Source organism: Phaseolus vulgaris, chromosome 7 (assembly GCF_051622355.1).
Source record: "Phaseolus vulgaris cultivar YP4 chromosome 7, ASM5162235v1, whole genome shotgun sequence".
Taxonomy (NCBI): Eukaryota; Viridiplantae; Streptophyta; class Magnoliopsida; order Fabales; family Fabaceae; genus Phaseolus; species Phaseolus vulgaris.
Window position 1 is genome coordinate 1019921 of NC_143504.1, and position 14047 is coordinate 1033967.

Consider the following 14047-nt stretch of genomic DNA (forward strand, 5'->3'; position numbering starts at 1 on the left):
TTCTTTTACTTTCACCATTCAAATTCATAGAGACTAAAAATAGTATGCAGAGACTTATGATTTTTAAATATATGATTAAGATACAAGATTTGTTCAACTTTAATAACCATGAGTTTAAAATATTTATGCTTATTTTGTGTTCCAACATTTCTTTTCCTAAAAAATTTCCCAGCTCAGATTCTGCTACTTTTTATTTAATTTATCATCTTATTTTTCTATTAGTTTGTCCCTTTTTTTCATTTTTTACTTCATCACTGTGTTCTTTTTACTCCTAAACTGGCAATAATGACTGTTTGTGTAAACTAGATTATTATTTATATCAAATTTCTTTACTATAACACTATGATATTTTCAAATTTGGCTGCTACATCTTGCTTCACTGTGCAAGTTGACACCACACTTTTGAAGAGCTGAAGCTCAATCAGAGAACAAAAATAAAAACCTTCATTACAAACTCAATCATACCCTTATCTACAAATTGCAGACCTCATTTTCACCTCACGAATTCATAAAAAATAAATAAAATACATTTAACAAGTATACTATTTCATTCTCTGAGCACTGGACATGATGCATGTGTAATCTAGGTAAGTTGTGATGGTTACAGTCACATTCTAATAAAATTCTAATAAAATACTGGGTAACCAACAGAAGTGGCAGCCATATTTTGATAATACATCAATACATAAACTCATAATTAAAGCAATGTTCAATTTATTTTCCTAGTAAATCACAACATGGGATCAAGACTATGACACAGGTGCTTAATTCCAATTCCTCAAGATCCTAGAAAACCAGCAGCAGCAACAGAGGCATTAGCTGCAGCTAAGTCTTGAGAGACCAATTTCCTGTACAGTGAACTCTTAATGTTGTAAAATAGAGCAACTCTAAACACCTGTCATGGATTTTGCAACAAGTTGTTCTTCATGATCACCAGTGTAGGTTGCAAGTTCAAAATCAAATTGCATAAATCCGATCAACCTCAGAGTTGGAGAATTCAGAATGATGCCATGAGTTAGATCCACTTCTTCTGGCTAGCTGCTTCTCCTTCTTCCTCATTGACCTGCTTCTCTTAGACCTCACCACATAGAAAGTCATGGTGCCAATAACTCCAGATATTATCACCCCTCCAACTACTGTAACAAGAATAGCAGCCCACTTGTTCTTCCTACCCACAACAATGTAAGAAGAAGCAATAAATGCCACCGAAGTACAGACAGAAGCCAGCCACATGAGCTTGTTGATTACCTCCACCACCCTTTTCTCTGCCTTAGTTTCACCTCTAACCAAGGTGATTTGAACAACCACAACAGCCAAAGATGTAAAAAGTGCAATAGCATTGAAGATGAAGAAGATTTTAAAAGCAGCATGAGCTGCTACCACAGCTGAGCCATCATCGTTATCACCGCCAGGCACGGTGAATATAGCAGCAAAAGCAACTGTAGCAAACAGCACCGCCACCACTGTTACTGACTGAGTGGCATTGTTGATTCCTTCCCTGTGGAGTTTCCTTAACTCTTTGGAAATATTATGAACATTTTTGTTCGTTCTTTTGGTTTGTTCAAGTTGAGTGTGAACATCTTTCTTGATTTGAGTAACAGTTTTCCTCAGTTCATCCCTTGGTTGGTTGAGCTCGTTAGCTCTAAGTGCTCCATATCGAGAAAGACATTCCTTTATATCTGATGCCTCTTCAGAGAGAGGAAGGCTTTCAGCAATGTCAAGAGCTGTTTTGTGGTCTCTGGTTAATGCATTGACATTGGTGTCTGGCAGATGTAATAACTCATTCACTATCTGTGCAGGAAGTTGAGAAACCATAGCATTAGATTTTCATTTGAGGAACTATGATGGATGATTATATTAAGAAAAAAAGTTCAACAAAAAAGGCACAAAACTTCTGGACAAATGAACCGTACCAAATTAGCAGCTTCTTTTACATGTTTAGTTGCATTTTATAATTTTATGGAAAATCTAAAAAGCTATAATTAGGAAAGAAAACATTGTTATATTACATTGTAATAAATGTTTTCTTTTGGAATAAAAACTCACCACATTTAAATGATTAAGAGCAGCATTAAGGACTGATGTTCACAAAACTATAACATTATTATCTATGTAACACGAACACTTCTAATACGTGAAATGTCCAAAATATACAGAAGACGGGGTCATGGATTTATATATTACATCATTATGAATTATATTATGAATTATATGATAGGAGATTATCATCATCATTGAAAATGACACTTTTAGTTGAGATTAATTTAAAGAAAAATTAACAACTTTAACAAATTTCACACTATATGAAGATATGATAGGAGATTAAATAAAAAATTTGCAATAATACATATATAATATAAATATTCCTAATTATATATAAGATTTGTTCGTTATGTCTACAATCATAATAGAAACTTATACAATTAAGTTATGAGTTTTTAGAAAATCATTGTATTTGTCCTTTTTAAAATTGTGTTGAAGCTCTATTAGAATTGTCAAAGACCCAAAGAATGTTTTTTTTTTAATTAGACATTTCACCAATACGTATCGTATGAGTATTGTACACGTGTCAATGACACAGGGACTCATCATTTAAAAGGCATGTCCGAGCTTCATAGATTATTATTAGTACCCTAGGTATAAAAACAAGAGAAGACACGAATATCCTGCTACTAGGGGTAGGGATAAGGCTTATTTAGCTATTTGGTGAGACTCCCATTAGTTTTAGCAACTTGATTATATGGCCTCATCTATACACATATGGTGCAACTGTTGACATACCTCTACTCGTTTTTTCCTGGTTGCCACGTGTAGTGCCGTGTTACCAAATTTGTCAGGAAGCATAACAATAGCAGCATCCGCATCAAGAAGTAATTTTACCACATCACAACTCTGCCCTTTTACAGCCATATGCAATGCAGTTTGCCCTTTCCTGTCAGTCCTCCGAGCCAACTGCGGATCTTTACTGAGCAAGGCTTTCACAATCTCCACATGACCCTGACGAGCTGCTAAATGCAATGCATTTTTGCCATTGGATCTAGCAATCTCCAACAAGCTACAATCCTTCGACAGCAGCTCATTCACCACTTCCGTGTGTCCTCTTGTCGCTGCAGTTATAAGTGGAGTCGAATTGGATGGACCAATAGTTTTGCTCAATCCCGGGTCATAATCTAGCAAAACCTGAACAATGGCTGCAAACCAAAATACACCATGAATCATATGGAAAAACAGAAAACCAAACACACATTACATTACATCAGCACATAAGAACATCTCATCTCAATGAACTACCCAAAAGCTATCAAGGTCTAAAAGTAAGAACCCAAGCATACCATCCATTCAATTATTAGAGTAACAAAGATCATCCTCTCCCTTCATAACTTTCCTTTGATCCTGGCTCCTCTAAAGTAAGTAAAAATAAAGTAAATAGTCTCGGTCTCTGATGAGAAAAGCAACGGTTGATATTTCAACACATTTATAATTTGTTTATACATATACTTCAAATACCAACAACTAAATTTCTAAACAATGGCTATGATCGGTCCTATATTAAAGTGACTTCACGCACAAGGAAGAGCCCGCAACTTCAGGGGCTATGTACCTTCTAGGTAAAGACTCAGTGAGTTCAACACTCATAAGAAGGATACCAAGCCTATGACACCAAACCAACTGAATAACCAAACATTCAATCAAGCGTTAATATGTCCCAAAATCTGCCAAAACCTCGCCTGATTCGTCACCCTGACAATGACCATTAGTACATAATAGAACATTGTTCTAGAGAAGAGTCATCCGAAAAGTTTGTTCAATGACTCAGATTAGTTACTTCACTTTCTAGGAGTTACAATCTCTTTCCTAAACCTCAAGAATCACAGAACATGTTCATACGTTCATAACATAACTCCTCGTATAACTAACTCACCAAAGCAGCACAAAAAACACACAAATACTAGAAAGAAGATAATAGAAAGAGATATATACATACGGTGGTGGCCTTGACTAGCCGCAATATGCAAGGGATCAAATCCAGATCGGTTCTTCTTGGAAACAGTCTGAGCGGTGGAATGGTTGAGAAGTTCCTTCACGACATGGAGATGACCCTTTTCGGCGGCAGTGAACAAGGGGGTCTCACCGAGCTCGTTCTCTTCGTTGACGAGGCAAGCTCGCACCTCCGCAATCTCGGTGTCGAGATCGTCGTCGTCTCCGAGAGTTCCCATGACCTGAGAATCGACGTCGAGAAGAATCTGCCTCACCGCGCCGACGTCGCCCCTCTGCGCCGCCAGGTGCAGCTCCGTGTCGTTGTGCCGCCCCGTCACCTGCTTCACGTACTTCTTCCCCGCCTGGTCGATGCGCTTCCCCGAGTTCGACAGCACCAGCGCCGGCGCCGTCGAGGAAGACGGCGACGGCGACGGCGATGGCGATATCTCAGAAAGCGGATTCTGAGAGGCCGTTGCTGGGATCGGCGGCGGAGGGCCCTTTTCTCCTTGCCCGTCAGCTCCGGTTCCTGATACAAGCAAAAGGGTCATCGAAAAATGAAAAATTTAGAATAGTGGAGCAATATATCCATACATATGTGTGTATATATACATACATATATATATATATATATAGAGAGAGAGAGAGAGGGAGAACCTGGTTGGTGAGAGGCCATGGATGTTGTGGAAGAAGGAGAAGAGGAGAGAGTGGAAGTGAAGGGAGTAAGAGAATGAGTTGGCTTTGGATTGTTATGAGATATGGAGAATCGGAAAGGAAAGGAAAGGAAAGTGAAGCAACAAATTGACAGAGGAAAGTTCAGAGAAACACGCACATTCAGAGGAATACATTTTCGACTTTTCTTTTTCTTGTCCTTTCTATACTTTTCTGTCTTCTTCTTTTTTTTCCTATAAAATTTATCGATAAGATACTCGTTTTTTCGTGGGAGTGAAAACATTTATTAAGCTAATATAACTATAAATATTTTTATTGTGTTAAATTGATTCCTTAATTGCAAGCAATGTATTAAATATAACCATTACTTACAATATTTAATTTTATATATTTTTTAAAAATAAAATTTATATTTTTATGATGAGAATAAAATTGGGTGAGGTTTACAAATTAATTTTAAGTAATGTGATTTATGATAATGAGTTCGCAGTTTCAATGTGAGCGGTATTTTGAACTTTAACCTTATAAAATCTGTTTATATTCAAGTAAAGTTTTCACTCACTTATATATTATAAAATGTCTTAATTTTTAATTGATGTGGGATCCCCAACCCACCCCTCTCACGCTGCAGTAAACGGAGTCACTTGAGTTATATCTACCACATATATCAATGTCAAGTTCTTTATAACATCTTCTACTGACCCCAACATCCTATCAATCTTCTGCATGAAGGTCCGAATCGTGATTGAATCAGATAATGACGAAACGTTTTTCTTTGGTGACGATTGCTTTAGCGACAGCTCAATCGGAGTGCAAGTGAGTCAACACATACAACGACATCTTCTTATTCTTCTTGATTTCTTTTGATTTTGGTTGGACTATACAAACACAAAATTCATGCATTCTAAGTATATTTTTTAAGACCTTTCATAGTTTATAAGTGGGTACAAATCTCTTCTTATAAGTCAATTTTATAACGTTAAATTAGACTTAAAAATCTACTTCTTAATAAATTCAATCTCTTTATCAATTCATATATTTCTAAAATGTAAACCTAAATAGTTGTTTGTTAGTACTTGTAAGACATTCTTCAAGTCAAGGTGAAGGTGTCTATTGCACATTTTGTCATCATGATTCTGACCTAACTCATAATAGTTTTCTTCTTTTGTGAGAGAAATTGTTTTCACATATGTTTAATTCTGGATTTGAATTTGAACACACTTAAAATTGAAGAAAAAAAATATGCTTGATAACCTTATAGTCAAATATTTGTCAAGTATATGATGTTATATGTAAAAAACAATTAATTTATTTTGGACAATTAACGAAAATATATCATATTTAAGGGAGTAAGTATAATTTAGTATATGATTAGTATATTCAGATAAGGCATGTTCTCAAACTTGTCCTCAACTGACATAAATACAAAAGTTTGATTGTTTGTTTGGGGGCAAAAATGAAGAAGAAAAATAATTTTAAAAAATGATAAAATTCTTTTTATTATTTCTAACTCTTTTTTTCTTCATTCTTTTCTGTTCTCTTCTACCTATCGCATTTAGTTTCCACCTTGTTTTTCATATGTTTTTACTTTATCAACTTATTTCCATTCAACATATTTCTTTTTTTACCAAATAAAGCATTAGCTTTAATATTTCCAAGCTTCCAAATAAAGTAGTTGGAATTTATTAACCTCTTCAAGATGACAAAATAAATGTTTATACATTAAAAATAAAATTATATAAACAAATCAAATGTGAAGTTTTTCTTATATATTTTTTTTGGGTTTTATTTTTCTTAAAAGTAAAAACATCTATTTTATAAATTTAATTTCTCTAATCTAATAAAAAAAATACTCAAACAAAATTTAAACTAAATTATCAAAATAATTTATCAACTTTAACTAAATTTTTCCATGTACGAAAGTCAATAACCCGTTTTCAATCGGGCAATCCGGGTCAAAACGTACCAAACTTAACGATCTGCCATTGTTGGGTAGTTAATGACCACGTATGAACACAACGAAATAAATAAAATCAACGGGTTTCATGAAAAAAACAAAGGACAGGTTTGTTGTGAAAAAAAGTCTTATAAATTCATTTTCCTTTTAATTTCTAATTACAAAATTATCACTTTGTTTTCATTTTATTTTCTATCTTAAAAATCTGTATTAAATAATACGAAATATTTGTTTTCTGTTTTAACCAATTCTTTTACAAACGCTTAAAAACAAGAAACAGATAATAAAAAATTTCAAACCAAACAATCCTTTGTCGATTAATGGATCCTAGAGGTTGGGGAAAAATGAAATGAACCTAAGATTTATAAAAGAGCAAATTCTCCCTGCACCATATCAACTCTAAAATACACTCACTGCTATTTAAAATGACAAGATACTCCTAAAAAATGAGGAAAATAACCTAATAGAAAGAAAGAGGGTATGATAAAAATTACTTATGGAATTTTTTTCCAGAAATATTAGAGATTTAAATCTCCGGAACATATTTTTGAATTCTGAAAATTTTATCTAGAATATTTTCAATTTTGTGTTCCGGATTTCTTTATCCAGAATGTATATTTTTAGTTTTGAATTATATTTATTATTCCAGATTTTCAAATCCGGAATAAGAATAATTTTGGAAATTTGAAAAAAATGATAAGGTGCTGGTTAAAAGTGACATGGTGCAGGAAGAAACTGCCTTATAAAAGACTAGAACAAATTAGGCAGTGGGAAGATGAAGATAATTAATAAAGCAATTCATTAGATAACAAGGTACTACGCCTTCACAGCCATTTGTGATTTCCACACTCAGAAATTGAGTTGTTAGAAATGAGAGATACCTATAGTATAAACATATGGGCACATCATGATACATCAAATCGAACAACAACACTGGTGATGTTATCTGAGCTTCCCCGTGCATAAGCTTCTTTTATAAGTTCTCTGGATGCCACTTCTGCATCTGTGATATTCTGTACTAAAGACACTGCCTCCTGAAAAGACATAGACGCACAATCAAAATGAAAAATAAATCCATCTTGTTTAGGCCACCTTTAACAGGTAAGATAGTCTCACCTTGTTTGATATCACATTCCAAAGGCCATCACTGGCAATTATAATAAAATCTACACCGTCAATTTCTTCCTCCTAAGCCATAAAAGAACCAGAAGAGGGGAACTTAGCAGCCATAACAAATATAAGGGCACACAGAATACCAAATGGATGATCAAGCTTATGATTTGGGCAACCTGAATTTCTGGGTCAGCAACGACATAAGGCTTGAGAAGTTTGTCACCAAATGCACGGGACACAGCAAGAACACCGCCAACCCTCCATGTTCCTGGATCAACCAGCAGCAATAGAAGCTATCATTTATTGTCAACTTATTATGAAGTATGCAGCGCACCCCCTCCCACCCAAAAAAAATGACATTAAAACCCCACAGGAAGAAACTTACCAGCCCAGATTATAAATCCCCCAGCCTTTTCAATCCTTTGACGTTCATCAGATCTATCAGGCTTGTGATCAATAGACAAAGGAATGGCTACATTAAAACAAAAACACATCAGTTAAAAGGAAGGAAAAAAACAGGAATAGGAATTTATATTGCTTCTTGAGCCCATTTTGCATATCCAACTAGAATAAGCAATTTGCAAGGAAATTTTACTACAATGGATAACACTGGAAACATAGTAAAACTGCTGTGACCAAAAACCAATGTTTGACAATGTAGTACATTGAAAGGAAACATGCTGGATTTTCCCTCCATTTATCACCATGCCCAATGTAAACCATATTCTCACTAAAACATAACTGGCATGGCATCAACCTGAACCAGATCTACTTGCAACTACTCTGGAATCACCAACATTTGCAACAACAATTCGGTCCCCCAACAACATAGCTGTTGACGCAGTTGACCCAGCATCTCTTTGATGGCCTTTTTCCTCATTGAGGTAGTCAATATCAGTCTGTTTAAATGCTTCAACTGCAATGAAACAAATAATGAGACAAAAACATGTTAATATTTACACCGTCCAGGCACAAACCAAACAAATGTAATATGATATGAAAATTTTGGCATATCCTATAATTTTACAACAATGAAGTTCATACCTATAGCAGTCTTTGTGTCTTTGATAAAATCAGGATGGCTACTCAAATTCTTAAAAAGATTATTTTTTAAATATTCTGCAGTCCGGGAACCTCCATGACCTAAAAGAATAAAAAGAAACATATTAACACTATTATTCGATTTTATTTCCTTATTTTTAGTATATCTAATCAAATTGCATAAATAATTTTTTTTATTAATATCACAAATTAATGTTGAATAAGGACCATAAAAAAAGTAAAGCATTCACCCTTATTTATAATAACATACTAGATTATAATCCTAACAAAATAAGGAAACAAATCTTAAGAGGAAATATCGAAAGTAGAAACTAGAAACCATTAATGAAACGTGAATAAGCTTTATTACAAATAAATCCATTTAAAAATATAATATGGACTCCACCAAATATGGTTGGAATGATCATTTTCTATTTGGGCTGTGCCTTACTCAATCCAAACTCAAGAAGTGTCAATTGCCAAGTCTTTATTAGCTCTACTTTGACCCTATCGACCCTATCTATAGTTGATGTTGGGTTTCATCCCAGGACTAAAGACTAGCAGGATCAGAGTGTGCATGAGACTGCTGAAGACGGCAAATCAAGAACCAAAGCATAGAAACCAATGTTGTAGGCAAACCAAAGTCAAACCGAAACAGACAGCTCTAAAACAGAGGTTCGTGCAAGAACAATCTAGAAGCCAAGTGCAGCCACCAAACAAGAGGAGTGCAACAGAGACTGGGACAGTAGCCAAATAATAAGAGGATCCTTCAAGGAGAGAAGAGGTCAAAACAGAACGGGGAGGAGTTGCTGAGAAGTGACAGAGAAAGACAATGTTGGTTCAGCCTTCAGATGGTCCGAATCAATCATAGGTAACAAAAAGGGCTGGACAGCGACAAAACAAGCTATAGTGTGGTAAATAAAAGAAAACATGGATGGATGGATCAAAAAAGCAAAGGTGGCAGATCCGAGTAGCAAAGGGGGCAGATCCGAGTAGCAAAGGGCAGGACGAGTCTAGTATGGAACTTAAACAGTGTCACACGCAAGAAAGATGTTTGCCACAAAAGCTGAGACACTGACCGTGGAGGCACATGCTAGGGAGATTAATCCTATGATAAAAAGCATCTCACCAACACCCAGCAGGAGCGACAATAAACAGACATAAATAAGTTTTAAAAAGGAAACAGGACCACAAATTTTTATCCTAAATGTCATACCAAACAATAAAAATCTTACAAATTGCTATGTAAATTGGCTATGTTGCACACCAAATCAAAAAAATAGAGGGAAGAGGTAAAGGTAGAATACTGATTTTAGGGAATGTAAAACAAGCTTACCATCAAAAACACCAAAAAATGCAACCATCTGACCATCAACCTCCGATATTGTGGTGTCAAAGAAATCCTCCATCGATGACCTCTTACCCTTGAAACTGGAATACCCATAGCTAAGCCTTCCATTTGGACATCCAGAGAGAAAGCTAGACAAAAATAATCTTTTTTTGAATATTTGAGAGTTGGAAGACAATTATTAGAAAACATAAGAGGATGCCTGAAGCAAAATTCAAATATATTTCATAGACCCCTGGAATTCTCTTCGAATGAATTTTGGTAAAACAATTGTTAATGGCAGTAAATAAACAAACAAATTATGTCATTTATCACATTTTCCCATAGTATCTGCCTTGATCATAAAACATTACTATCAGGTACAGATCAAATAGCATTTAATTGAGTAAATATCAAGTAGCCTACAACATGCATAACAGCCTAGGATGTGACTGCAAAGCTAGACTGCCAGTATTGAAAGTTCAGTCAGGCATTGGATGTGATTGTAAAGTGGGCCTTGGACCAAAAACTAGTTTGCATTGGTTTTAAGGCCGGTTTGATTATGTTAGGGCGCCCTGACCGAGTTAATAACACATTTGATCTTGTTAAAATAGGTATTAAATATAGGTAAGTAAGTAGTTGCATTCGAAAACTGCTATATCTCTGTACCTATGAATTGTATCTATCTCTATACCTAGGACTCTAGTTTTGGCTTTTGATCTTTGTTTTTCACTCTACTCATTGTATCAGAATTCTATCAATGTAAATACAAGAACATACGAGAGGAGTGTTCAAACCCTCTCAAATATAGTCTCTTTTATTTATCTCAACGATCTAATAAATTAATAATTAAGCCAAATCGGTATGGAATGAAATTCCAATTAGTTTCAACAAGTCATTGAATAGTTAAAAGGAACTATTTGATTTTGGATGCGACAAAATGATAGGAAAAATAATAATCCATAACTCCCTAAATTCTTCATCTAATGTGGTAAGAAAAAGACGCTTCCAGGTAGGAGAAAGCAAATAAACTGATACAAACTTGAAAGCCATTTTTAATTTTTAATGAGCATAAATGCTTTAGAAATAAAAGCTGATATTACTCTAAATTATTTAATAAAAATAAACATAAAAGAAGGGTACACAAAGCTATAACGCCCATTTCTTCTAACTAACGCCCATCCATGCTTCTTTCAGAAGCTTAACTATGAAGAAGGAGCAAACCCAAATATTCTTATAGTGGATTTGCAATGTCATGTCATATCATACAAACAAATGACCATCAACACATGGCATTAAAATGCAATAAACTACGTTCACAATTTACAAACATTCTAACATCATACTTTTGCGGTCCTGTTAAGAATTCATTTTCCCATTTTATCTAATCGCGCTGATAATTGAATTTCTGAGCACAACTTCTCCTCATAGCATGGCGTTCACACCGATCATGAATTTGCCCATGAAAAGCCTCAATTCAAACCCCAAACCAGTAGAAAATTGAACCAAAAAAGAGGAACAACCTCAGAAAAAAGGAAAGGCCCACAGTAAATGGAAATAAGCACCTGATGCCGCCGCCACTGAAGAGAGAATCGTGATCCTTGGAGGACATCACAATGTTTGGTGTCGCCGGCGGTGCAGGCTGACATTCAGAGGAAGAAGAAGCGACGGCGGGGGTGGCCGCGGCCGCAGTGAGTGGTTCTACAGGGTCGGAGTTTGAGATCATTTTACCATCTCCTCGTTCTCATTTCTCCCTCTCTTTTTTCCCTCGACCCCTCTCTCTTATTTCGCAATTTTTCAGTATTTTGGGTCCACTCACTTTCAAAGAAGCCGAGAAAAGGCCCAAATAAGCCTAAGAGAGCAAAAGGCCCAAAATAAGCTTAAGAGAGCAAAAGGCCCAATCAAGCATAAGAGAGCAAAAGGCCCAAACAAGCCTAAGAGATCAAAAGACCCAATACATGTCTGACATACAAGGCTAATTCTTTGATCCCATTAATGGTGGGGAATTTCTTCCTGCACTCCTGCAATTTTCTTCCTACACCCCTACATTCTTTGAAATACTTAATTTATCTTTTACAGTTTTGAGTGATTTTGGAATAAGGATTTCGTAAGAAAAATATTCTGGAATAGGAGTTTTGTAAGTAAATGATGTTTTTGGAATAAGAAATCCGAAAGACAAAAAAAATCATTCAAGAATATTCTTTCTGTAACATTTTTTTTATTCCGGATTGATAAACTCGAAATTAATAAAATATGTTCTGAAAAATCTGTTTTAGAAATATTCTGAAAAGAATAATCCGGATATCATTTTTAAAATGGGTAAAATAATTTTTTCAAAAAAAAATGATAGGATAAAAAAAAATTTGTTAGAGTGAAAAAAGAAACAGCCTTAATTGTGACATGCAACCGATCTATTTTTAAATTTTAAAATTGCCTTTCATTCTCAAATTGAATATCTGAAATAAATAAATATTTGAAAAAATAAATTTGTAAGCTCATTTCAGAATAATTAGAAAATGGAAATCTCATTATGGAAAAACAACCCTAGAATACAAAAAATACTGAAAAAGGAATTTCAAAAAACAAAATCTAAATATGTATTTCAAAGAAAAGATTCTTAAATCTAGAGAAGTGTTTCAGAAATTCAAATCCAAAAACATAGATTTCCGAATGTATTTTGATTACCAATTATTTAAGTTTTCTAATTCCTCTAAGTTAAACTTTACTCATACCGTAATTGAAAAATTACTCTAATTATAAGATATATCAATGAGAAATTCTTGATTACCAATAAAGAAACTCTTTTGCACTTATATTCGTAAAAAAATGTTATTATTTTTCTGTCGTATAATCCTGATAAAAAAAACATGGTTTTGGGTAGTTGCACTTTATCAAACATGTTTGGTTGGCCTTGGTTTGGTTGAATACGACGAAGTCTCAAAAGAAGAACAACGTGGTAATGTTTGGGCAATACGTTAAGAATTGTCTCATCTTCTAAGGACAAACACAAAACGACAGTCATATATATATATGCACAAACATTTGTGTAACTGCTTCACTACTGAGTATAATTAAGTAATTAAACTTTGGTTTGAAGAAGACCAACAGGAGAACAATAATATAAACTACTATAATCTTTTAATCTTTAAAATAATATATAATTTAATTAATATAATAACTAATTATTTTTAGTCTTTAAATTTAATTATTATTTAATTTTTTTTATATTAAAAACGTTAAAAAAAACATTGATGGTGTTATTGTTGTCAATCTCCACGTGATATGATATCATGTTGTACGTAGTGGGTGTTAGCAGTACGTAGTACATTGGATGTAGAACAATTATTTTGTAGTAGTAAATAGGAGTATGTAGCAAAGCATTAAAAGGGTAAGGGTGGGTGCTCATAAGATTCAATACCCCACAAAATTAATTTTACACAGATCAGTGTCTTAGGCAAAGCAACCAGTACATGAAGACACATGTGAACTTCTGAACACAGTCACTCGTGGTTCTCAGAAATCCATGTCAACATATTATACATCACAAGCATTTTCCATTATATATGTCATGTAGGAGAAAGAGAAAGCTAAAGAGCAATAAATGTGCTAGAAGGACATGCAAGCCTCGATACTTTTAATGTCTATTCTAAATCCTAAACCCTAAATCCTAAGGAGAGTTTGTTCTAAGGAGAGTTTGTTCGTTAAGTGTGGACTGTAGGGTTTGATAGATGTTTATAAGTCATGTTTTGTTGAGCAGATTTTAACCACTTTTTATTTAAAGATTACGTAAAATGTCTGTATAAGGATTGAGACACCTCTGAAATGTCTAATTTTATTTTATTTACTTTTAGCAGATAAAAAAAATAAGAGTTAGTTAGTTTTATTAAATCATCATTTTTCAAATAGTTTTTATCATTTGTAAATATATAATTTCACGTACAAGTTGATTACTGACTAATCTC

At 34.2% G+C, this 14047-nt stretch overlaps 2 protein-coding genes across 5 annotated transcripts; both read right to left on the minus strand.

Moving 5' to 3' along the window:
• Positions 1-525: 525 nt before the first annotated feature.
• On the minus strand, positions 526-4900 carry ITN1 (Ankyrin repeat family protein). The gene is made up of 4 exons (XM_068635549.2): positions 4633-4900; positions 3986-4504; positions 2782-3191; positions 526-1791 (listed from the first exon to the last, which is right to left on the minus strand). Exons 1-4 carry the CDS (start codon positions 4649-4651, stop codon positions 958-960), a joined length of 1782 nt encoding a protein of 593 aa, XP_068491650.1. The 5' UTR covers positions 4652-4900; the 3' UTR covers positions 526-957.
• A 2486-nt stretch (positions 4901-7386) lies between these two features.
• LOC137828829 (Protein phosphatase 2C family protein) lies at positions 7387-11903 on the minus strand. Of its 4 annotated transcripts, none has more exons than XM_068635551.2 (8): positions 11651-11903; positions 10095-10237; positions 8762-8860; positions 8475-8633; positions 8103-8189; positions 7894-7985; positions 7721-7792; positions 7387-7638 (listed from the first exon to the last, which is right to left on the minus strand). In XM_068635551.2, exons 1-8 carry the CDS (start codon positions 11809-11811, stop codon positions 7510-7512), a joined length of 942 nt encoding a protein of 313 aa, XP_068491652.1. In that variant the 5' UTR covers positions 11812-11903; the 3' UTR covers positions 7387-7509. The 4 variants fall into 4 exon arrangements, with proteins under 4 accessions (XP_068491652.1, XP_068491651.1, XP_090160786.1 ...); XM_068635550.2 differs by having other exon boundaries at positions 10095-10252; positions 11651-11902; XM_090304660.1 differs by lacking the exon at positions 8762-8860.
• Between the last annotated feature and the right edge of the window lie 2144 nt (positions 11904-14047).

Bases quoted from the DNA above. Each gene is read 5' to 3' on its own strand.
- ITN1 (XM_068635549.2), bottom strand. The intron at 3,192-3,985 runs GTATGTATATAT...TTTGGTTTGCAG, and splicing joins GGCTAGTCAAGGCCACCACC to CCATTGTTCAGGTTTTGCTA. The intron at 1,792-2,781 runs GTATGTCAACAG...CTTCCTGCACAG, and splicing joins CCAGGAAAAAACGAGTAGAG to ATAGTGAATGAGTTATTACA.
- LOC137828829 (XM_068635550.2), bottom strand. From the start codon at position 11,811: ATGATCTCAAACTCCGACCCTGTAGAACCACTCACTGCGGCCGCGGCC. The intron at 8,861-10,094 runs GTAAGCTTGTTT...TTATTCTTTTAG, and splicing joins ATTTTTTGGTGTTTTTGATG to GTCATGGAGGTTCCCGGACT. The intron at 7,639-7,720 runs GTGAGACTATCT...ATGTCTTTTCAG, and splicing joins GGAATGTGATATCAAACAAG to GAGGCAGTGTCTTTAGTACA.